Genomic DNA, 26,569 nt, shown 5'->3' with positions numbered 1-26,569 from the left:
CCCCTAGAAAAAACAGCCTACTATGAAAAAACGAAAGAAAAGGAAAACAAATCCCTCAAAAGTTGACGACCCCCGCAAACGTTTTAAGAACCATGATCTGTGAATCTGTATCTGGAATGTTCGCAATCTTTATAGAGAAGGTGCCGTTTACGCATTGGCAGATGTACTTGAAAAGTACAAGGCCGACATTACTGCCATACAGGAAATACGATAGAACGGGAAAGGCTTCACAACAACACCTAAAGGTGACGCACTGTATTATAGCTGCCATGACACAAAGCTTGAGTTTGGTTGCGGATTTGTAGTTGGTCGGAGGTTAAAACATCGGGTCTCCAGCTTCACCCCAGTGAATGAAAGACTCGCTGCAATTCGATTAAAAGCGAAATTCTTCAACATCAGCTTTATTTGCGCTCATATTCCCACTGAAGCCAAGGACGGACAGACCAAAGATATATTTTACGAGCGCTTAGAAGAAACTTATGACCGTTGCCCTGCCCATGACATTAACATTATACTAGGCGATTTTAATGCCAAAATTGGAAAGGAGAATATCTTTGGCCCAACAGTCGGGAAATTCAGTCTCCACAGTGAAACACCTGACAATGGTATGAGGCTGATAGACTTTGCAGCTGCAAGAAACATGGTAGTTAGCAGTACCAGATTTAAGTATCTCGATATTCATAAGGGCACCTGGCAAAACATTGCCCACTCCATGCAAACAGCCGCAAAATCAGTACTTGGATACCAGAGACCTCCAACAAGGAATATAGGGCTACTTTACAATCAGTAGCAACGCGTAGCGCACGAGAGAGGTATCGGGAGAAAAGGTGAGAGGAGAAATGTCTTTTCCGCAGGAAAAAGAGAGAGATGGAAAAGCGGGAGTGTGAACAAATCGAGATGTACAGGAGACAGAATGAAGTCCGAAAATTCTACCAAAGAGTGAAACATCAAACTGATGGCTTTGGAACTGGCACATCCTCCTGTAGAGACCAGCAAGGTAATCTGGTAACTGATACAGATAGTGTGCTAAGAATATGGAAAGAGCATTTTTCCAAACTTTTGGTATCCAATAGTAGCGAAGTCGACGAAGATACCACAGATCCAATCCCAGAAGATGGTATTGAATGTATACCGCCCGACCGAGATGAGGTAAAGACAGCAATAAACTGGCTGAAGAATAATAAGGCAGCAGGAGCTGATGGTCTACCAGCCGAGCTGTTTAAAACCGGAGGCGACACGCTGATAAGGTGTATGCATCAGCTAGTTAGCTCCATCCGGCAGGAAGATCGCGTACCCGACGATTGGAACCTGATCATACTGTGTCCCGTCCATAAGAAAGGATATAGGGGCATAAGTCTTCTCCCTATCGCCTACAAGATAGTGTGAGGGATATTGTGCGAACGACTAAAGCCCATGGTCAACGAAATAATTGGACCATATCAATGCGGCTTTAGTCCTGGCAAGTCCATCATTGACCAGATATTTACCCTGCGGCAAATCCTGGAGAAGACCCAAGAGATGCAGATCGACACATACCACCTTTTTGTCAAGGCAGCCTTCGACAGCCCGCTAAGTTCAAAGGTATTCCAAGCCATGTCTGAATTAGGTATCCCCGCAAAGCTGATTCGGCTTTGTAAAAAACTCTAACTGACACAAGATCTTCAGTTAAAATAGGAAAGAACCTCTCCGAAGAGTTTTGTACCAAAAGAGGTTTCAGACAAGGAGACAGCCTTTACGAGAGGCAAACTTCAAAAGAAGTGGCACAATCTACACCAATAGCCACATGTTACTTGCTTATGCTGATGATATAGACATCATGGGACGATCAGTAAAAGAAGTAACCGATACCTTTATGAAGGTCGAAGGAGAATCTGCTAAAGTGGGTCTGGCGGTAAACGGCAAGAAGAACGCGCAATGCGTCCATTGAGATCGGACCAACTGTTGAAGTTGGTTCCTATAACTTTGAGGTAGTAAAAGGCTTTGTATACCTCGGCACCACCGTAAACACAACAACGACATCAGTTGTGAAATAAAAAGAAGAATTGTATTGGCCAACAGATGCTACTTTGGCTTAAGTAAGCACGTTAAAAAACAAAGCCACAAGTCGTCAAACAAAAATAACGCTTTACAAAACACTGATTCCACCCGTGCTGATGTATGGTTCCGAAGCGTGGGTACTTGCGCAAGCAGATAAGGCAGTGCTTGGCGTGTTTGAGAGAAAAATTCTTCGAAAGATCTACGGACCGATCTGCGACGTCGCATGAACCACGAGCTGTATCTGCTATACAACGACATAATTACAGTTATACGTATCGAGATGCAGCGATTGCGTTGGTTAGGCCATATAATAAGAATGAGCGATGATGAACCCGCTAAAAAGGCGTATAAATTCGAGCCACATGGCAGTGCACGCAGAATTGGCAGGCCAAAGAATAGATGGCGCAAACAAGTGGATGAAGAGATGACAAGACGCGGTATTCCAAAAAGCGAAGCACGAAACAGAGAAAATTGGAGATCTTTTCTTAGTTCGGTCTATGGAACAAATATTCTGTAGTGGGCCAGCTAAGTAAATAAGTAAGTAAGTATGAATCAACCACTATAACTAAGCCATTTATTAACCGATTTGAAAAAATAATAGCTTATTCGAAAGATATTATTAATTATTTATAAAAAAAAATCTTTTTTAAAAACAAGAAGTTATGCCCGTTTAAATTTTCACTACTTTTATCGTTATAAAACAATAAAGCGAAGTGAACCCCAACTTCTGTAGCACAGTATCATTTATTGATATTTTCCGAATAATGTGCACCTTCTCAAGGCCAAAAGTGCCTGAAGGAGCGTTTCAACGTTTTTGCGATCTACTAGAGAGTTCTTAATTATTTCCTTGGCTACAATTCTTGCTTTAGTTTTGGATCGAACATCTCAATGGTTTGGCTGTTATATGCCAAAACATACAAAAAACGTGGATAAAAAATTCGTGCCAAAATTGGGAGGCTCGATTTTCACCGTAGACATATGGTCCAGTGGACTTTTTTTGCTCAGTACGATCCCAGGAATCAGAATCGCGACGCGCCCGCTAAGATTTTTTTCCTTCCTTTCAAATCGCTCCCCCCTACTCTTGAGGCTTTACTCCTCCCCTGAATCAGAAATAGCAATCCAGCACAGCTTTACAAGAGCGCTTCCAGCCATCTCCACTAGTCGAGGACTAAACCAGAACAAGTCGTGCGATAGGGCAGACTGTCTTAGGGACAAGATTGAAACCTTGGGTAACCAATGGTATGTGTGGACGCCAGTCGTTCGCGAAATTTAGAACAACAAGTCAAAACCCCGTAGAGTTAAACAGGGAGATCCCCAAGGTGGAGTGATTTCTCTGGAACCTTTCTTGTATACCCTCCGCCCTCAGATGGCATTGAGATCGTATCTTGGCGACGGGAACCTTCCCTGATGTAATTTGAAATTTGATCTATCTTGCAGCCTTTTTCCGCGCTAGGAATATGCAAATATTAGCCATTAAATTTACGGCCACTCTGTTCACCATGGACTGCGGAGCTGAACACAAAGTTGAATGTCATGTTCGATGATAGAGCGCTGCGACCATGATATTTTTTCCGAATTAAAAAATCCACTTTTTCCTCGATCTTCCCTCGGAGTCCATTACCAGTCTCTCACATGAACGAGTCCACAGCAACCGCTGAGATGAACCAACTCCCGGCATACATTGCATCTCACCTAAGTTTAGTGGTTGTGATAATCTGAGCACATGCATATTGGTCCTGGATTTTCCTGCGTCCCGTCATGGAGCAAAAGAATCTGGAGCAGGCATTCCGGGATATGCTGCAGACAACACAGAAAAACGACACAAATACATACAAATGTAAGGTGGCAGCCACTGGCCGGAACAGAGGCGTTGCGTGGTTCTGGGTCAATCCGGCCGGAGATTTGCAGGGAGCTGTTATATACAGTGAGCGTAAGAATAAAAGGTACGCCTCACAATATTTATATACCCTCCATCATAGTATGGAGGGTATATCAAGTTTGTTTTGGTGTTTACAACAAATCGAGCTAATCATTTGCGATCTTCACCAAATATTGGGATAGAGCGATAAAATTTAGCACCCGAGTTTTTTCCATAGGCAGGTCATATAACGGTACCATTCGATTTAAGTATTTGAGGATTTTAGCTACATTTTTTTGACCAAACTAGCTGAAATTTGACATTTCAGGTTCCCAATGGCCAAGAAATTTCTCCACTGAAAATTGTCAAGATAGGTCCACGTTTTGGTATAGCCCCCATATAAGGTACCTCTCAATTAAAGGTATTTTGACGATTAGCTAAATTTTCCGCCTAAATTGGCTCCAATTTGGTAGTTGGAGTTTCAAAATGGTGGAGGTAGGTCCAATTTTTGGTATAGGCCCCATATAACGGTACCTCCCGATTAAAGGTATTTTGAGGCTATTAGCTACATTTTTGACCGAATTAGCTGAAATTCGACATTTGAGGTTCTCAATGGCTAAACAACTTATCCACTAAAAAGTGCCAAGAAAGGACCAGGTTTTGGTATATGTCCCATATGACGGTACCTACCGATTTTAAGTATTTTGAGACTTTTAGCTACATTTTCTGACCGAATTAGCTGACATTTTATCTTTGAGGTTCTCAGTGGTTCCGAAACTTCTCCAACAAAAATTGTCGATATTGGTCTACGTTTTGGAATAGCCCCCATATAACGGTACCCCCCGATTTTCGGCATTTTGAGGTTTTTAGCTACAATTTTTAATCGAAATAAATGTGATTTGACATTTAATTCACAAAACTTCTTCATCGAAAATCGCCAACATAGGTCAAGTTTTTGGTATAGCCCCTACAGAACGATACCTCGTAATTTTTGGAATCTTGAGGATTTTAGCTACAATGTTTAACCAAACTAGCTGTAATTAGACATTTGAAGTTATCAGTGATCCCTATACTTCTCCACCAAAAATCGTCAACATAGGTCCGTGTTTTTGTATAGCCCCCAGTACCCCCCAATTTTAGGTATTTTGAGGATTTTAGCTACAATGTTTAACAGAACTAGCCGTTTGGCGTAGTTGGGTACCTGTTGATCTGTTGTTTTTGTATATCAAAAATATCCTATCTTTCTTCTGTGTATAAGAACATCTCTCGATCTCGTATACGGACGGGCTCCCATTCACATCACAGAACTTTAGCTCTCTTCGAAAGTTTAAGATTTTCGAATATACTTTTCTCTCTCCTTAACATACGAAAATATTCAAATTAATAGCCTGCGTATTGGTATAAAACAAAGAGATAAATAAATATTGAGAATTGTTAATGTTTCATTTCCAAGAATTCACAAAACGCACTGAGAATAAGGAGAAAGTCAAGTTAAGGCATCCATAGGAGATGATGTTGTGCTGCGGTTGCTGCTGACAAGCACAAAACATCTTCACTTTTCAATATTCGAATATTCTCAGCAATCAGACGATCAGCGATATTCAGGGGAGACGGTCGATTTTGGAATTTAAATTTACGGAAAACGGAAAAAGCGCATTGTTTTTGTTTGGATAGTGGTGTTTGGTGGCATGTAGTACACCCTTATACAGTTTTTGTTGTTGCTTGTGTTTAGATTTTGGAAAAATAAACATTTTTCTTATTGGTGTCGATCGAATACGTTGTTTGTCGGTCGGTGTGTTTTTCGATTTTGCTTATGATTTGTGAAACGTTTACCTTGTCGCGGATTGCTTCGCTGTATTGTGCGGTTGTGTGAAATATTGTTTTGAAATTTCCAAAGGAAATATGCAAAGAAAAATTGCTTGAAATAAGTAAAAATTATTGTGGAAGTCTAAAAGAAGTCCGTTTGTGTTATTTACAAAAGAAAAAATAAAAACAACAATTAAAAATGATTTTCTAAACAAAAGAAAATTTCCAACTGAAGGTTGGCCGTTAGAAAATTCCCCCAAAACACATGGAAAATTGTTGAGGAAAAATAAAAATTAATTAAAAGCTTGGCGCTCAACAGTGAAATAATGAAAATTTAATTTGAAAAATTATTCAACGAAAGAAAAAGAGTTTTGAAAATGTGTTAAAATAATGGAAACATAAAGAAAAATTAAAATTGTTGAAAAATCAAAATTTTGTGTAAAGTGAAAGTGTAGCAATAAGCATAAAATATGGCATCCAGATCACTTAATTGTGATACCATACGTTCTGAAGTCCTCCATGACCACCTGGGCACCGATATTTGTCTTATCAATTCGGTTAAATGGGAGGTGTCGGCAGTGTTTTCAATACTTTTACTTTGTATAATTGGCTATATGTTGGTGAAATGGAAAAATCGGTAAGAGAAGAAACCACAATAACAACACATATATACAATGTACATATACAAGCAAACATTTCAACGAATTGAGTTCAAAGTGGTCCATTAAAATATATTTTTAGGAAAATGTTAAGTGGTTACCTGTCATTTTAAAAAATGCAATTGATTGTTTAAATAAAAATTAAGTATATGTATAGGTAGAAGAGTGTAAACATTTTAGGGGTTAAATGATGAACTCGTTACATATAGAATTGAAATTTGGAATCCATGAGACTACATAAGCATTTTAAAAAGGGAATGCCATGCCAATTTTGAACAGTTTGATTTGTATGACCCAGAACCGGAGAAAAGTTAATAAAAATTCGAAGAACATCGAGAAAAAAATACCCATCGCCTCAGAGAGTATGAGACTGACAACAGGGCTCCAAATATTTGGGGTTTATAATAGCAATAATGCATGATTTTGAAGAAAAACTCTGAGACACATGTCTTCTTTAATTAATTTTCCACGACTTAAAAAAATACACACAGTGTATAAATTGTCTTTTTACATCCAGACACGAACAACGATAAAATAAAAATTTCCGGATCAATAAGAAGAAAATGGGAAAGCGTATGATGATTGTAATGTCCAATTGAAACATAATCGTGCGAACATTAAGCAACTCGTTTGCAGTAAACCCCACTTCTTGAGTTGAATAGTTACGAGGTAATTATTTGGAATTAAACAATATAGACCTTAAGGAGATTGTCAGCAAAATTAGCCCTATATAGGAATATTCCAGACTAGATAAAAGACTTCATGTTTGAGACAGCAATTTCGAGGGGGCTATACCAACACAAGTACCCACGTTGACAATTCTTGGGAGAGAAGTTTTGCGACAACTCGAAACTTCAAATGTTAAATTATAGGTAGTTCGGTGAAAAATGAAGCGAATACCAAAACATCGAACTATGTTGACAATTTTTGATGAAGACAATTTTGTGACCATTGGGAACCTCAAATGTCAAATTACAGGAAGTTCGATGAAAAAATGGCGAAAATCCTCAAAATACGTAAAATCGGGAGGTATCGTTATATGGGGGCTATACCGAAACATAAACCGATGTCGACCATTTTTGATGAAAAAGTTTTGTGACCACTGGGAACCTTAAATGTTAAACAGACTTTTCGGTTAAAAAGGTAGATAAAACCATAAAAATCTGAGCCCTAAAAACGTGAACCTATGTTTACAACTTGTGGTGGAAAAATGTTGGGACCACTGGGAACCTCAAATGTCAAATTACAAGATGTTCGGTCAACAAATGTAGCTGAACTCCTCAAAACACCTTAAATCGGGAGGTACCGTTTAATGGGGGCTTCACAACAGTGGTTTTAAAAAATCGATGTCGGATTTGTTTATGAGGCACCCCGCTAAAGTGTTTAGTTTTGTTAGATTTTAAGACTGCCAAAGTTTGAGCACAATCGGAAAATGTTAACACGTGCCCCTGGGACCTCAAAGTTTCCATGGGCCCTATATATAGGTAAAATTAAAATCCGATCCGATTTTCAAAATTTTTTGTTGGATTAGTTTTTTAGTCACAACAAGGAACTGATAAAATTTTTTCATCGATTGGACAATAAATGTGATGTCTGGGGACGATTTGGTGAAAATTCACCTTTTGCCCTATACAAATTACTATGGAAACTTCGAAGTCCCAGTGGCATAGAGATGGACAGTGGGTAAATACCCATTGGGTAAATACCCGGTAAATTGGGTAAATACCGGGTAAATACCCATTTCTGGGTATTTATATGGGTATTTACTATATTGAATCGCTAATACAACATCTTGACCCTATTTCTGGGTTTAGGCTATGAAATCGATTCAAAATGGATAGTTTTACAATACTTTAAACAAGTGGGTAAATACTTGGGTAAATACCCGAGTATTTACCCAAGTGTTGGGTAAAAACTCATTAACTGCCGAACCACTTGACGTAGGCTGACAAAATTTGGCTCAAATCTTACTTATGTCAAGAGAATATCTAGCATTGAAAATGGGGTCTCTGGGTCCATGTTTTGATATGGCCCCATATAACCGTACCTCCCGATTTAAGGTATTTTTTGTCTATTTGCCTCATTGTACAATCATAGTGGCTGAAATTTGGCACAATGAGTTCTCAATATGTAGAAAATATCCATGCAAAAAATTGCCAACATAGGTCCACGTTTTCAAATAGCCCCCATATAAGGGTACCCCGATTTCGAGTATTTACCCAAATGTTGGGTAAAAACTCTTTAACTGCCGAACTACTTGACGTAGGCTGACAAAACTTGGCATAAATCTTTCTTATGTCAAAAGAACTTCTGGCACTGAACATGGGGTCTCTGGGTCCATGTTTTGATATAGCCCCCATATAGCCGTACCTCCCGATTTAAGGTATTTTTCATCTATTAGTCACATTTTACAACCAAATTGGCTTTAATTTGGCACAGTGAGTCCTCAATGAGTATAAAATATCCTTGCAAACATTTGTCAACGTAGGTCCACGCTTTCTTATAGCCCCCATATATGGGTACCCCGATTTCGATTATTTACCCAAATATTGGGTAAAAACTCCTTATCTGCCGAACCACTTAAAGCTGGCTGACAAAATTTGGCTCAAAACTTTCTTATACCAATAGTATTAAACGTATTGAAAATGGAGTCCCTGGGTCCACTTTTTGATATAGCCTGCCGATTTCAGAAACCCATATTGGGGCTACAAGAAAACGTGGACCTACGTCGACAATTTTTTGCATATTGGGAACTCACTGTAATGTGGCTAATAGTTAAAAAAACCTTAAATCGGGAGGTACGGCTATATGGTGGCTATATCAAAACATGGACCCAGGGACTCCATTTTCAATACCTTTATTACTATTGATATAAGAAAGTTTTGAGCCAAATTTTGTCAGCCAACGTCAAGGGGTTCGACAGTTAATGAGTTTTTACCCACTTTTGGCTAAATACTCGAAATCGGGGTACCCTTATATGGGGGCTACAGGAAAACGTGGACCTACGTTGACAAATATGTGCAAGGGTATATTATACTCCATGAGGACTCACTGTGCCAAATTACAGCCAATTTGGTTGTAAAATGTGGCTAATAGATGAAAAAACCTTAAATCGGGAGGTACGGCTATATGGGGGCTATATCAAAACATGGACCCAGGGACTCCATTTTCAATACCTTTATTACTATTGATATAAGCAAGTTTTGAGCCAAATTTTGTCAGCCAACGTCAAGGGGTTCGACAGTAAATGAGTTTTTACCCACTTTTGGGTAAATACTCGAAATCCGGGTACCCGTATATGGGGGCTACAGGAAAACGTGGACCTACGTTGACAAATATGTGCAAGGATATATTATACTCCTTGAGGAGTCACTGTGCCAAATTACAGCCAATTTGGTGGTAAAATGTGGCTAATAGATGAAAAATACCTTAAATCGGGAGGTACGGCTATATGGGGGCTATATCAAAACATGAACCCAGAGACCACATGTTCAGTACCAGAAGTTCTTTTGATAAGAAAGATTTATGCCAAGTTTTGTCAGCCTACGTCAAGTGGTTCGGCAGTTAAAGAGTTTTTACCCAAAATTTGGGTAAATACTCGAAATCGGGGTACCCTTATATGAGGGCTATTAGAGAACGTGGACCTATGTTGACAAGTTTTTGCAAGGGTATTTTCTACATATTGAGAACTCACTATACCAAATTACAGCCAATTTGGTTGTAAAATGTGGCTAATAGATGAAAAATACCTTAAATCGGGAGGTACGGCTATATGGGGGCTATATCAAAACATGGACCCAGAGTCCCCATGTTCAGTACCAGAAGTTCTTTTGACACAAGAAAGATTTATGCCAAGTTTTGTCAGCCTACGTCAAGGGGTTCGGCAGTTAATGAGTTTTTACCCAACACTTGGGTAAATACTCGGGTATTTACCCAAGTATTTACCCACTACTTTAAAGTATTTTAAAACTATCCATTTTGAAACGAATTTACAATCTAAACCCAGGAATAGGGTGTAAAATGTTGTATTTGCCATTCAATATAGTAAATACCCAAATAAATACCCACAAATGGGTATTTAACCGGTATTTACCCACTGTGTGGGTATTTACCGGGTAAATACCATCTCTACAGTGGCATGTGTTAACATGTTCCGATTGTGCTCAAACGTTGGCAATCTTAAAATCTAACATATTATTGTACCCTACACCACACTGTGGTAAGGGGTATTATGTCTTTGTGCATTTGTATGTAACATTCAAAAGGAAAAATCACTTTCTAATTCGATGTCCGTCCGTCTGTCCGTCTGTTCATGTATATTTCTTCGCAACGTAAAGGTCGCATTTTTTTCAGATTCCGATGTTAGCCATAGGATGAACGCTATTGCTTTTGGTGAAAATCGGTTCAGATTTGGATAAAGCTCCCATATCAGGAAAAATGTCTAAAATTGTCTTTTTCATTTCAAAAAAATCAAAAAAAAATTTTGATACTACATCAATGATTTTTGGCACATAGATTAAGAAAAAAATCAGCATTCCAAATCTGTTTTCGTTACTAACTTTGATCGTTGCGCGCAAAAGATATGACTGTTTTAATTATGATAATTAGAAAAAATTCTAAAAAAATCGCGGCTTAATATTGTTAGCTGTTATATCCTATTATCGTGAACTGAATTCGTAACCTTTGCGATGATGCAAAAAAATAATCGCAAAGTCTCAATGGATTCGCGAAAAATCAAATTTGTTAAATAATTTCACGTATTTACAAACATATTTTTGAAACAATAGCGCTCATACTTACGAAAAATATATAAAAAAATTATAACAGCATCCAGACATTTTGAGGAGTAAAATGAAACCTAAGTTGTGAAGGTTGGAGCTATAGTATTCAAGTTATTTGCAAAAATACGAAGAAAATATTACGAAAAAATTAAAATCATATTATTCTAATTTTATTTTTTTATGGTTTTCTAGGAAAAGTTGGAGAAAAAATGTTTGAGTTCTTCGGCATTTTCGTCAAAATTTCACGGAATAATGATGATATTTCGTTGTAACAAATTTTTCGCTTATAGTTTTCCTATTGGATAATATTATTAGAACCTTATATCAAATCACAAGGAATTCCAATGGTGGCATAACGTTAAAATAATGTTATATTGAATATTACAACATTTGAGATGCATATAATCCGCGCAATTGAGAAAATGACATGATGCGCATCCGATTTTCCAACACAGCGAATCAATCCCTCTTATTTGATGTACAGTCTGTCAAATTCTATTTGGCGACCACGATGTAGCATCTGCTGCATATTAGGGTGCAAAACACAGTAAAATGGTCATAATTTCCGCGAAGTTCATTTACATTTTATGCGCATCCGATTTCAATAATCACCATTAAAAAATACATCATTCTATGCCGTTTCAATGCGATCCATCAAGAACCGTGGATGTAGCATCGCACTCAATTTTTAGAAAAAATCTATTATATCTCTGGATTTACGAGAGTTTTTAAATATCTGTTTTCGCGCAGTTTAAACACGCGTATCGATCTATTTATTTGAGTAGAACTGACACATCCAAAACGCGTTTTAATATGCGATATTTTCAAAATAATTTTTTGCAAATTTTCAAAATTTGAGGGGTATCATATCCGCCGATCTAGTGGGTGGATTTTTACGCGTCGTGGCTTGTTAGATTCAGAACGCAAAAAAACTAAATTTACGCGGGTTTCCACGGAAATCGATTGACGTTTGAAAATTTTAAACCAAAAAAATAGGTTTTTGAGAAAAATTTACGCACAAAAATTTCGTGTTTGGGCGCAGATTACTGTGATCCTGTGAGGGCTACACCCTCATATTATACATTAAAAAATGCGAAATCGTGAGTACTATAATCAAATAATAAGCTTTTAGTGAAATCCAACTGCGCGTCCCGATTAGAACAAAAATTCAAAAAACCCCATTTTTCTGGTTTCAAAATGTCAGCATCCGTTTGAGGTAGATACAGTGGATATATTAAAAAATCATACTTTAGAAACTTCAACTCTGAAGTGTACTCTTTAACTTCTCCTTTGAGCTTTAAGCTCTACATTGTGTTGTAAAACCACTAATTGGAAAATAACATAATGAAACTCGTTTTTTTCATCGATTTTTTCCGATTTTTTTACATTAGTACGACCACAGCTTCCGCTCAAAATATTATTTTAAGAAACCCCTCGGTGAATCGGGCTAAAACAGTTTATTTTACCGAAATGCGGTCAAAAGTTATGGTATAGTAAAACTGATCGCGAGTTACAATACCCCATACCTCAGTTTCAACATATGTTAATTTTCTACAAAAAGCTTGATATATATTATCGGCCACTTGACGTATTTGCTGCACCAAACACGCTATACACGTCCGATTTTGATGAAATTTGAAAAGTATGACTGAATTCGGCCTAAAAATAAATGTGCCAAATTGAATCGAAATCAGTTCAGATTTGGATATAGCTGCCATATACATTTTCGACCGATTCCAGGTATTTGCTGCACAAAACAGGCTATATACGTCCGATTTTGATGAAATTTGGAATGTGTTATTGAATTTGGTCTAAAAATAAATGTGCCAAACTTGATCGACATCGGTTCAGAGTTAGATATAGTTCCCAAATCTATTTTCGGCCGATTTCGCGTATTTGCTACCCAAAACACGCTGTATGAGTCCGATTTTGATGAAATTTGGAATGTGTGACTGAATTCGGTCTAAAAATAAATGTGTCCAAATTATATCGAAATAGGTTCAGATTTAGATATAGCTCCCACATACATTCAGTTTCCTCTGATTTCACGTATTTGCTGCACAAAACACCATATATCTGTCCAATTTTGACGAGATTTGGAATGTGTGACTGAATTTGGTCTAGCAATAACTGTACCATATTATATCGAAATCAGGTCAGATTTATATATATCTGCCATATATATTTTACGTACTCACAGTGGTGTAGGGTATCATATATTCGGGCCGCCCGACTTTGATCCTTCCCTTAACCACCAACATTTCGTGACGATCATTTCATTATCATAAATTGCGATCTGTAGCTTGATTACAAAAAATGAAAAAAAAAATTGATGCATTACCGACTTTTGCGATATCTCCGTTGTTTAACCATCTAACCCAAACTACTTTGCAACAATGTAAATGAAATCTTATCTTCTTCCATCTCTTCTTTTGGAATACGACTACTAGAAGCGGAGATATTCGCACATGTATAAAAAGTTGAATGCTCTCCACATAAGTTTTTTGCCCATTCCAACCCCAGAATATTAGCCGACCATCACCAACACAGGGGTCTTCCTCTATGGACCCCATTAAAACTCAAAATGTCGTGACGATCCGATCAAAATTGCGACCTGTAGCGTGACTTAAAATAACTGGAAAATCGGAAGTATTACCGACTATTGCGATATCACCGTTATTTGGCCACCTACGCCAACCTAATTTGCATCAATGTAAGGATGGGATTTCTACTCTCATAGTCAGGCTTTATTTTTGGAAAGTCCTCATCTAAACATGTGATATTCGTCATTATAATCAAAATCGCAAAAAAGAAAAGTTGGGTTTCATTAGCGACTATAGCGATATATTCGTTTTTTCTCCACCTACGACAACCTACTTTATATAGTTTGAAAGGTGATATTTTCTACTTTCATTGTCAGGTTTTGCTTTTGGTATACCCCTTATAGACGCTTTGGAATAAAACGTTGACTTTTTCTCCATATAAGTTGTTTTGTCCATTCCGATCCTTAAATATATTATCTGGGACCCCCATCAACACCCAAAGTTTAGTGATGGTAGCAAGACGGACACACGTATATATAAGCATGGGTCTACGACCATTATTTCGATGCGTTACAAACTTTTTGGCCAAAACCAACTTATAATACCCTCCTCAAGTAGTAGTGTAGGGTATAACAAAAAATTTTTGACATTTTACTCCTTAATGGTTGCGTAGGTTTGTGGGGCTACACCCAAAAGTGGACCAATGTTGACAATTTTTGTGTGAGGAAGTTTTTCTTTTATTCGCTAACATATCATAAGCTATAGGAAACCACTGGTCTATATTTCCCAATTTGAGCCCCACCATATCCATTAATATAAGAAACATTTTTGCAAAATTTTAGGAATTTACGCTCTTTCCTTTAAAAGTTATTAATAAAGTTCATAATTCGCACTGTGCGGTGAAAGAAAGGCTTGCTACAATTCGAACAAAAACTAATAACATCAGACTTATTTGAGCCCATGCCCCATCCAGACACAAGGATGAACAGACCAAAGATATATTTTACGAAAGCTTAGAAAAAACATATGACTTCTGTTCTGCCCATTATATTAAAATTATCCTGGGCGATTTTAATGCAAAAATTGGAACGGATGATATCTTTGGGCCAAAAGTAGGGAAAATTCAGTCTTCACAGTGAAACGCCTGACAATGGAATTCGTACCGGCATAAAAACCAGTACCAGATTTCAGTATCTCGACATTCCTAAGGGTTCCTTGGCATCACCTGACAAAAAATAAAAATAAGTAAAATTGATCACCTTGTGATAGATGGAAGACATTCATCGAACGTGTTGAATGTACTATCATTCCGAGGAGCAAACATAACAAACATTCGGACCACAACCTTGTTGCGGTAAAGGTACGTACCAGATTAAGCATAGCAAATAAGGCACGAGCAGACACAATACGGAAGTTAGACAACGGTAAGCTGCAAATCCCAACAGATAAACAGAGCACATTCCACTCAACTGGCCCAATTTGTTAATCAACGCATTCCTTGTTCCGATAGCATATCAGCACACTGGCAAAATATTGCCCACTCCATGCAAACAGCCGAAAAATCCATACTTGGATACAGGATACTTCCACCAAGGAACCCATGGTAAGACCAAGAGACCAAGCCATGCCTGAATTTGGGCTCATTGGGCTTTGTAAGATACTGACATCGGTTTTAAAATTTTGTGGCCGACAAAAATGTGGAAGGAATGTACCGACATAGTCCATTTCGGAAGTGGATCTAATTTTGGGAGTCATTCTTTCGATAGATTTCGCACTCACCAGTCATTTCAGTTGGTCACCATATAATTTAGAGCTCTGCGACCATTATGTCAGGAAGCATGGACTTGCACACGAAAAACATAATACAGCTGTAAACAGGACCACAAACAGTAGCTTCGTAAAAATGTCCAAAGGATCCACAAACAGACCCTAAGGAGTGGACTAATTTGGTCCATTTTCGTACTTAAACTAAGGATGGAAAATATTTACGAAATCCCAAGATTTGACCAAATCGGTTTCTCCGTTCAAGAGATATCGCGAGATATGAACTTATACCGAATATGAAGTTGGACCGGTAAGCACAATGTTACGATATGCAAAGTCGATATAACCATGTCCGTCCGTCTTATTAAGACAGAGTCTTAATATTATTAAGACAGAGTCTTAATAAGACGGACGGACAGACGGACATGGTTATATCGACTTTGTTTGTAATTTGGTATAGGAGATTCTATTACTCGTAGGATGTTTGGTATTGAAAATGAGCTATACCGGTCCACGTTTTGATATAGCCCCCACAAAACGGTATCTCCCGATTTTCGGTATTTTGAAGGTTTTAGCCTCATTATCACACCAAAATGGCTAAAATTTGGTATTTAGTCTTTGTTAGGATACAGCATTTTCCATCTGAAATTTGTCGGTATAGGTCCATGCCTTCAATAGCCTCCATAGAACGATACCTCCCGGTTCTCGGCATTTTGAAGGGGGGATATATCACACCAAAATGGTGGAAATTTGGTATTTAGTCTTTGTTAAGGGTACAACATTTTCCATCTGAAATTTGTCGGTATATGTCCACGTCTTCATATAGCCCCTATAGAACAGTAACTCCCGATTTTATGTATTTTGAAGGTTGTGGTCTCAATATCCCACTGAAATTGCTGAAATTTGATATTTAGTTTTCGTTAAGGGTATAAAACTCTCTACCTGAAATTTGTCGGTATAGGTCCACGCCTTTATATAACACCCTTAGAACGGTTCTTCCCGATTTTCGGTATTTTGAAGGTTTTAGCCTCATTAACATACCGAAATAGTTGAAATTTGGCATTTAGTCTATGTTGGGGGGTGCAAAACTGTCCACCTGAATATTGTTGGTATAGGTCCACATCGTCATATAGCCCCTATATTGGTCGTTTATTGTAATTTGTGTTCCCAGAAGTTAGAAAACTTACTCACAGGTCTAGCCGATATTGCCAATTTTATGTATTTCGAGCAGGGTTTCGGAGTCGAGGTATTTTTGGGTCGACTCCGACTCCAGACCAATTTTTTTTCACGACTCCGGCTCCGACTCCGACTCCGAGTCGACTGCTGATAACTTTTATTCGTCCACTTGAAGGATGTTGGAATTTATCGTTTATCATCTACTCGGTGGCTTCCGGCTTATCTTTGTGTGGCCTACCAGAACCTCAACTGGTGTCGTTCACCACTCGTCCCTGTTGTTTTGGCTACCTTGGCATAGGATGGATGGTAGCATTTCTTTTGGCAGTCTCTGCGAGGTTTTGACAAGGTCTCTCTGAGAGGTTTTGACAAGGTTTGCTCGTGCAGAAACGGAGGAAGTATAATTGATTTCGTTTGGATCATCCCGATGTTCCTGATTTAGTCTCGCCTGGTTCTTCTTATGCTTTCGTCTTTCAGCCCCTGATCACTGCATCTTTCTCGTTTTTAGTTTTGTTCGCTTACTTAATCTACCATCCACAATGGTGGTGTTTATTTTGCTGTTGGATTCGGAGTCGGGGCTCCTCTCAGCCTCTGATTGTTGGGCCAAGTTTAATCTCTCCCTAAGCTTCCCTGTGTCCTCAACGGTCTTACGTACCTAACTAAAAAGAATGTATCAAATATCAGTTATAGTTTCCGGGAAATAGCTATTTTTTTCCACAAATTTGAAAAACATGCGTATTTCCCATAATAAAAATTTGAAATCGAAAACCACGAAAAACTGGCGATTGGACAACGAAAATCGATTTCTGAATTATTGTACGGCATTCCACTTTAATATTTTCCTGTTACTCCTCTTGGGAGCATATGACTTCCACAAAACATCGACATATTGCACGATTAGTTGCCATTGCTTTTGCATCTTCCCATGTAAGAATTCGGATATATGAAAAGTAGTTCTGATTAATTTTCTTATTTTCACTTTGTCTAAAGTTGAAATTATAAAAATTAAACTTTTTCACATGGAACCAAATTTAAATAAATAAATGAAAAAAGAAGGAATAAACATTGAAATAATCAAACCTTGAATGTTTATTTCAAATTAAACGAAAAACAAACGAACAAAAACAACAACAAAACACAAAAAATAATTCGGCAACAATTAAGGAATTTATAAACAAAGAAAGAACAAGCTTTTGCACAAAAGCTCTCCAGTTTCCCAATATGTCTTGTGAAATGGAACAGAAATGTTAAGAAACTCTCTGCATTGGCAATGATCAATGTGATTCCGTGTGTGATCACGGGTGTTGTTCTTATATTGCTTTGTGTTGATAGAAATGGCATTTGGTTGATTTTTTGAATGGTGTTTTTTAAGAATTCGAAAATATGAAACGCGCCATTAAATTATTAATGGCAGCCGCTTTTTTTAGTAAAAGATTTATGGGATCTTGAAAGTTTATATTTTGATGGTTGTCTTTTTTATTATTTTTTCAGGATTATATGGTTCAAGTGGCATTTTTTATAAATATGTCATAAAAAATGTAAACATATAATGGGTCAAAATACATACACATCTCCTGTGATTCTCATTATTAAAACTAACATTAAATTAATTATGATTTATGTTTGATTTAAAATATACAGAAGTTATAATCTGAAATTACTGAAATATTCCAGAAATGTTGATGACAAGTTATAAAATCCAAGATTTATATTGGAATAATAAATACATAATTAAGTTTAGTACATAAAATAAACAGAAATACATAAATTAGACGAAGAATTTTCGGTGATATCCAGCAATTCAGGTACAATATATACAAAGTAGGGCATTGGAAGTCTTAGCGATTCTTCAGTACTTTCTCCGGAAACCGAAATGAACATCGAAGAGTTGGGAATAAGTGATTTATAGGGTTTGACAGTATTGTCCGCCTATTTTATATTGTTTCTGTTAACCAACTCTGCAATGAGATCCATATCCACAACTGTTTGGATTTGGAAGTCGTCACACTCAGTATTGACGGTACCAATGTCCTGCTGCCCAGAAAACGGGTTCCTGCTAGGAGGCTTAGAGTCCCAACATATGGTTTCTTGATACTCCCAATAGATTTGGGGTCCTTGGAGAGTATTCTTCGAAATCTAGCTGCGTCATTGACGCCTTCTATCGATTCACAGAAATCAATCCAAGACTTTTTCTTAGCACGTTTAGTCTCGCTCTTATATTTATTAAAACTGGCCTTGTATGAGTCCCAATCAACGTCGAGTTTAGTCGCATGAGACCTATTATTAGTTCAACACATCGGTTGGGATTTCTTACCACGGTAAGTTAGTGGACAGGAATCCTTATGGCAGCGAAAAAGAACGTCAGTCAGGTTGTTCACAGTTATATCAAGCTCTTCAGCTGTGTCTTTATGTCCAATAAAAGTCAGTTGAGAGTGTGTAAGTTCTGTGTGCCTATTACTATAAGGAGTTTGGCGGACTCCGCCAAAAGAGATCTCGTATATGGTCCGAGAAGGAACATTTGCCAGATACCTTCCAGTTTCTAATGATAGAGTCATCTAGATTGTACAGAGTTAGAACAATGACGTCATATTTGTCCCTAATTTGAAGTCAGAATCCTGCAACAGCAGGGGTTACATACACCAAACATCCCATTTAGCATCCTGCGGACACCCTGGTTTTGTGGGTCCGGGTCCTCAAATGGCATGTTAATTGAGGGCAGGAGTGTGGCCTTAGTAATTAGATATAAATATACGATTTAAGCTCTTCCTACCTACTACACAAGTCCTCATCTTGTTCCCCTCGAACGAAGTGAAGGCTTCAACGTTATTAATGCTTAATCCAGTAACCACAATCTTGTAGATATATGGTTCCTTAATCAGGGCGTAGAACATGCTGTGCTTGCCGCTTACTGAGTTTCGTGAGTTGGATGCGATTGAATCCAACTCACGAAACCAAATCCTTCCCAAAACAAAGTTCAGTTTTTGCTCAAGCATTCTCAAGTAACCCTCCTCTATGGAGTCCACAGCCACACTAAAGTCCGTACCTCCATTCTTCTTATAGGATTTTATTAATGAGCTCTCTTTCGACCATAGGTGGAAGAAACTATGCCTTTCTGGATGGTGTATCAGAAGTGGAGAGCACAGCAAGATTAGTCTCCTTCCAAAGTTCACCAAGGCCATTAAATTAATAACTTCTCTGGCGGTTCTGCCATTGGGGTCATTGGCTGTCGTTAGAGCGTCCTTGGATTCTCCATTATCAATAAATTAACCTGTTGCATCCTGCCTTGGAAGTTTTTTACCGTCAAGGACTAGCTGGAACTGCGCTTGCTTTCAGTTGAGCATCAGAGTCCTGCCGGTTCGTCCACATTCCTATCGTTAGTATTTTGTGCACTTCTAGCAAGTACAGAGTTAGATGCCAAGGTATCCACACCTAAAATAGCCGGATCTCAACCCATCGTAGTTGTTTATTTTAGAGGAACTACCCCAATCCATATTTCGTCGTCGAGTGATCCTAGGGATCCGCAGAGGGATCTGCAGAGGAAAGATGAGTAGGCATCTATTAGAGGTAGGCATCTATTAGAGGTTGCTAAAATCTAACGGAACCTTAATATAGTGGCGGAAACACCAATAGGTATAGGTGTATTGACCACCCCTCAGTAATGTAGATACCTTATTAATTTTGTGTTTCCGTTTTTAACGCATTGAAATAATCATTTGCGACCCTATTCTTGATCAGTTTAAAATTCTGAGTCGATCTAGCCATTCCCGTCTGTTGTAAGCCTTTTAGCGTCTGAGAGATGGACTATATTGGCCCATATAGCGGTACTTCCCGATTTTCGGTATTTTGAGCGTTTTTTATACCCTCCAAGTTTAAGTTTATTTTTCCATTTGTAACGCATTGAAATAGTCATTTGAGACCCTATAAAGTACATATCGCTCATTTACTCAAAGAGTGACACATCTCGAAAAATCAAGTTTTGAGAAAAACGCGTTTCGAGTTGGCGATTGAAATTTGACTTCCCAACTTAAAAAGATTATTACACAAGAACTAAAATAAATACTTGGACCATATTTTGCAACCAGATAGCCAGATATCAGTGCTAAATTTCTGTGCACGATCAAGCATGATTTGAAGTGTTTAGTGGTTCATAAACTCAAAATACTTTTGTGTTGAACTATGCGAAACTCGTCGAGTTTTAGAGCTATCAGCATGAAAATTTGACACAAGATAAAGTAAAAGTCGTAGAAAAAATAGAAATTGCTAACTCAGAAAACGCATTTTTTGAGTTATGTCACTCTTTGAGTAAATGAGCGATATATTCTTGATCAGGGTAAAATTCTGAGTCGATCTGCGAATGTCCTTTCGTCCGTCCCTCTGTGGTAACCACTCAAGCATCCACAAAAATGGAGATGGATGCTGAAATTTTGAGAAGATGTGTCTTTTATTTGCAGGCAGTTCAAGTTCGATGATGGGCTATATCGGTCCACGTTTTGGTATAGCCCACATATAACGGTACCTTCCGATTTTCGGTATTTTGAGAATTTTAGCTACAATTATCTGCAATTTGACATTTAAGGTTCTCAGTGGGGTACAGCTCCACCAAATTTTGTTAACATAGGTCCATATTTTGGTATAGCCCCCTATATTACGGTACCTCCCGATTTTCGGTATTTTGAGAATTTTAGGTACCATATTTCACCGAACTAGCTGTAATTTGGCATTTGAGGTTATCAGTGGTCACGAAACTTTTCCATCACAAATCACCTACATGGGACCATGTTTTGGTATAGCTCCCATATATCGAGACTTCCTGATTTTCGGTATTTTGAGGATTTTAGCTACAATTGTTAACCGAACTAGCTGTAATTGGACATTTGAGGTTCTCTGTGGTCACGAAACTTCTCCACCAAAAATCGTCAACATAGGTTCATGTTTTGGTATAGCCCTTATGTAACGGTACCTCCCGATTTTCGGTATTTTGATAAGTTTGACGTTTGAGGTTGTCAGTGGTCATGAAACTTTTTTTTTACCAAAAATCGTCGACATAGGTCCATGTTTTTGTATAGCCCCCATATAACGGCACCTTCAGATTTTCGGTATTTTGAGGATTTTAGCTAAAATTTTTAACCGAACTTGATGTAAATTTACATTTGAGGTTCTCAGTGTTCATGAAACTTCTCCATTAAAAATCGTCAACATAGGTCTATGTTTTGGTTATCTCCCATCTAACGGCACCTCCCGAGTTTTGGTATTTTGCGAATTTTAGCTAAAATTTTTAACCGCACTGCCTGTAATTTGACATTTGAAATTCTCAGTGGCTACAAATTTTATCCACCAAAAATTGTCAATATAGGTCCATGTTTTGGTATATCCCCCATTTCGGTATTGTGAGGATTTTAGATAAAAATTTTAACCGAACTAGTTGTAATTTGACGTTTGAGGTTGTCAGTGGTAATGAAACTTTTTTACAAAAAATCGTCAACATAGGCCCATGTTTTTTTATAGCCCCCATATAAAGGTACCTCCCGATTTTGGATATTTTGAGGATTTTAGCTACATTTGACATTTAAAGTTTTCAGTGGCCACGAAACAGCTCCACCAAAAATCGTTAACATAGGTCCATGTTTGGGTATAGCCCACATATAACGGTCGGTACCTCCCGATTTTCGGTATTTTGAGAATTTTAGCTACAATTTTCACCGAACTAGCTGTAATTTGACATTTGAGGTTCTCAGTAGTCATAAAACTTCTCCACCAAAAATCGTCAACAAAGGTCCATGTTTTTGTATAGCCCCCATATAACGGTACCTCCCGATTTTGGATATTTTAAGAATTTTAGCTACCATTTTTCACCGAACTAGCTGTAATTTCACATTTGAGGTTTTCAGTGGCCACGAAACTTCTCCACGAAGAATCGTCTATATAGGTCCGTGTTTTGATGTAGCCTCCATATAACGGTTCCTCTCGCTTTTCTGTATTTTGAGGATTTTAGCTAAAATTTTTAACCGAACTATCTGTAATTTGACATTTAAGGTTTTCTGTGGCCACGAAACTTATCCACAAAAGTCGTCAATATAGATCAATGTTTTGGTATATCCCTCATATAACGACACACAGTGTTGCCGCGTGGACAAAAATCAAAAAATGTGATGTTAACTTTTACATATGTTTATGTTTATACCCTCAGCCTTTAGGCTAAAGAGGGTATTTACACTTTGATACGACCAAAAATGTGCCTCATCGAAATAATGGTTTTAGACCCCAAGTATGTTTGTACGATATCCGTTTCAGACAATTTTGAGTAGATCTAGCAATGTCCGTCCGTCTGTCTGTCTGTCTGTCTGGCTGGCTGGCTGGTGCGCACGATAACTCTCGAACGGATCAATCGATTCGGTTCAAATTTTGGGTATCGAATTATTTTGTCCAGATTCGATTTAAGTTCGAAGATGGGCCATATAGGTTCACTTCTTCAGGTACCTCCCCCACAAATGTTCAAAAATTCTCGCAAAACTTGTGCGCACGATAACTCTTGTAGGGAATAACCGATTTGGTCCATACTTTGCACATCGTGTAATTTCTACCAAACTTAGATGAGGTTTTAATATGGACTTAATAGGTCCACTCCTTCAGGTACCTCCCATACAAAATTTCGGAAAAGTTCAGTTTAGGACCTGGTCTCGAATCGCTTTGATTTTTGTTTACGCAAGTTGTATTCGCTGTCCTCTATACGGCGCTGTAAGTTTCATTAGGGGCAAGTCCATACTTCCTGAGGAAATAGCTGAAAGTTACAAAAAGCCTATGACGCCGTGTGTAATGGTTGGAGCGCAAGATAACTCTCGAACGGATCTGCCGATTCGGTCCAAAATTTGGCTTTCGGAATATTTTGTCCAAACTTAGTTCAAGTTCAAAGATGGATTATATCGGTCCACTCCTTCCGGTACCTCCCCCACAAAAGTTCGAAAATGTTCGGAAAATTTGTGCGTACGATAACTATTGAAGGAACTTACCGATTCGGTCATAACTTTGCACATTATGAAATTTCTACCAGACTTAGATGAGGTTCCAATATGGACTCAATCGGTAAACTCCTTCGAGTACCTCCCACACAAAATTTCGGAAAAGTTCAGTTTAGGACCTGCTCACGAAGCGCCTTGGTTTTTGTTGTAACATTTTGTATTTACTGTCCCCTATACGAAGGTACAAGTTTCCTCAGGGGCAAGTCCATACTTCCTGAAAAATAGCCTGAAAGTTGGAAAACAAACCCTATGACACCATGTGTATGGGTGGAAGCGCAAGATAATTCTCGAACGGAAATGCCGATTCCGGCCAAAATTTGGCCTTCGTAATATTGTTTCCAAACTTAGTTTATGTTCGTAGATAAGCCATATCGGTCCACTCCCACAGGTACCTACTCCACAAAAGTTCAAAAATATTCGGAAAAATTGTGCGCACGATAACTCTTGATGGGAGTGACCGATTTGGTCCATACTTTACACAATCTCATAATATCTACCAGATATATATCAGGTTCGAATATGGACTATATTTGTCCACTCCATCCCGTACCTCCCACACAAAATGTTGGATAAGTTCACTTTAAGACCTGCTATTGAATCACATTTTTGTTGAAGCAACTTACATTCGCTGCCTCAATTACGATGGTAAAAGTTATTTCAGGGACAAGTCCATACTTCTTGAGAAAACAGCCCGAAGGGTGTAAAAACCCCCTATGGCACCCCATGGTCTATGTCGGTCCATTCTTTTAAGTACCTTTTCCCCAAAAATTTTGAACTTTAATCCTAATCAACATTTTTGTCGGTTCATACGACCAAAATTTTGAAACCCCCTAAATCATAAGTTTTTTGTGAAAAAAGTGTTTCAATTTGCCCATGCTGAGGGTATATCTCTGTCGGCAAAGCCGACTGATACTTTTTTACTTGTTTTTTTCTTACAGTAAACACATCCGATACAAGGTATCTGAAAGAATTTTGTCGATATGTGCATCCATAATGAAGTTATAGCTCTTTAAATATGAAAAATATTTCCCAGGTAATCTAAGGCGATAATCATATGAAAATAAGGCGACATTTAAAATAACATTTTCTGAAAAATTTGTTGATACTACTAAAAGTTTTGGATTGGGATTTGATGAATGGGCTATAAATATAACGTTTTAGTACAAAAAGTTGACATTAAATGCACATGGGCAATGTACCGTTATCAAGAAATCAAAATTTAAATTTGATAAAAAAAATTCAAAATTCTTAATATTTAGTAGAGCAGATCTTTTGATTGCCACCTATTGCCACCTTGGCTCCTGTTTTCCGTTAATTGGACATATCTTCCAAACCAAAATGTGTAAAAACATTCTGCCCATCCTTGCAACCTTCTGAGATATATCGGTTCAGATTTTATATAGCCCCCATATATATCTTTTCCCAATTTTGCTACAACTCATTCAATTTTCATCGAATAGCCTTCAAATTTAGTATTATTATTTTATTTTCTTAGGCTCCTGAGTAGTTTCACCGATTATAGCAAAAATCGGTTCAGATTTGGATATAGCCCCTATATATATCTTTCCCCGGTTTTGCTATAATTCGCTCAATTTTTGATGAATAGCCCTCAAATTTAACATGTATTATTTTCTTAGGCCCCTGAGTAGCTCTACCGATTTTCACAAACATCGGTTTAGATTTGGATATAGCCCCCATACTCGGTCAATTTTGATCGAATAGCCTTCAAATTTAATACGTAATATTTTCTTAAGCCCCTGAGTAGGTCCACCGATTCTCAAAGAAATCGGTTCAGATTTGGATATAGCCCCCATATGTATCTTTCCCCGATTTTGCTATAAATCCGTCAATTTTAATCGAATATCCTTCAAATTTGATATGTGATATTGTCTTAGGTCCCTGAATAGGTTCACCGATTTTCGTAAAAATCGGTTCAGATTTGGCTATTCGATCAAAATTTACCGAGTTATAGCAAAATCGGGGAAAGATATATACGGGGGCTATATCCAAATCTGAACCGATTTCTTTGAAAATCGGTAGAGCTAGTCAAGGGCTTAAGAAAATATTACATATTAAATTTGAAGGCTATTCGATCAAAATTGACCGAATTATATCAAAATCGGGGAAAGATATATATGGGGGCTATATCCAAATCTGAACCGATATGGACCAAAGTTGAAATTTTTCATTCCTATGCCCTTACAAGTACTTGTGCAAAAATTCATCAACCTAGATCAACTCCTTCTATTTTTGTCCACTTTTGTATGGAAGCGGCAACACTGTGCGACACCTCCAGATTTTCGGTATATTGAGGATTGTAGCTTCAATTGTTAACCGAACTAGCTGTAATTTGACATTTGAGATTCCCAGTGGTCAAAAAACTTCTCCACCAAAAGTTGTTAACATATACTCCAAAATATAACGGTACCTCCCGATTTTAGGTATTTTGAGAATTTTTACTACATTTTTTGACCGAACTACCTGTTATTTGACTTTTGAGGTTTATAGTGGTCAACGAATTTCTTCAATAAAAATTGTCAACATAGGTCCAGACTTTGATATATGCCCCATATAAAGGTGCCGCCCGATTGAAAACATATTTAGATTCATTTGCTGGGGTATCCGTGGTCATAAAATATCACTACACAAAATTTTGAATAGGAAAGAAAGCTAATTACTTGAATGTAGCCGGGTCGAACCATTTTTAATTGTTTTTACAACCATAAGTTTTGGGTATTTAGCTTCCGGAAAAAAAACGTCTGATAATTTTTAATTGTTCAAATGTTGTTCAACACATCATTAGAACTCACAAAATTGAACTAAACATAGAATCGTACTATACTCATTGGTATGAGATAGGTATATTCCAACTGTTTGATTCTGTTATCTATTACCTCGGTTACACTTAACCGGGTTTCAAATGTCAATTCCA

At 37.8% G+C, this 26,569-nt stretch overlaps 1 protein-coding gene across 1 annotated transcript in view; it reads left to right on the top strand.

Moving 5' to 3' along the window:
• The first annotated feature begins 5,476 nt into the window (after window positions 1-5,476).
• Window positions 5,477-26,569, top strand: part of Sur (Sulfonylurea receptor) — a 336,340-nt gene continuing 315,247 nt past the window's right edge. The window contains exon 1 of the mRNA XM_073967904.1: window positions 5,477-6,338. Coding sequence (XP_073824005.1) covers window positions 6,172-6,338 — 167 coding nt within the window. The 5' untranslated portion in view covers window positions 5,477-6,171. The remainder of the gene's footprint in view (window positions 6,339-26,569) is intronic.

Source organism: Musca autumnalis, unplaced genomic scaffold (assembly GCF_047663935.1).
Source record: "Musca autumnalis isolate F117 unplaced genomic scaffold, ASM4766393v1 scaffold_2, whole genome shotgun sequence".
NCBI lineage: Eukaryota > Metazoa > Arthropoda > Insecta > Diptera > Muscidae > Musca > Musca autumnalis.
This window is presented reverse-complemented; position numbering and strand designations above follow the sequence as displayed.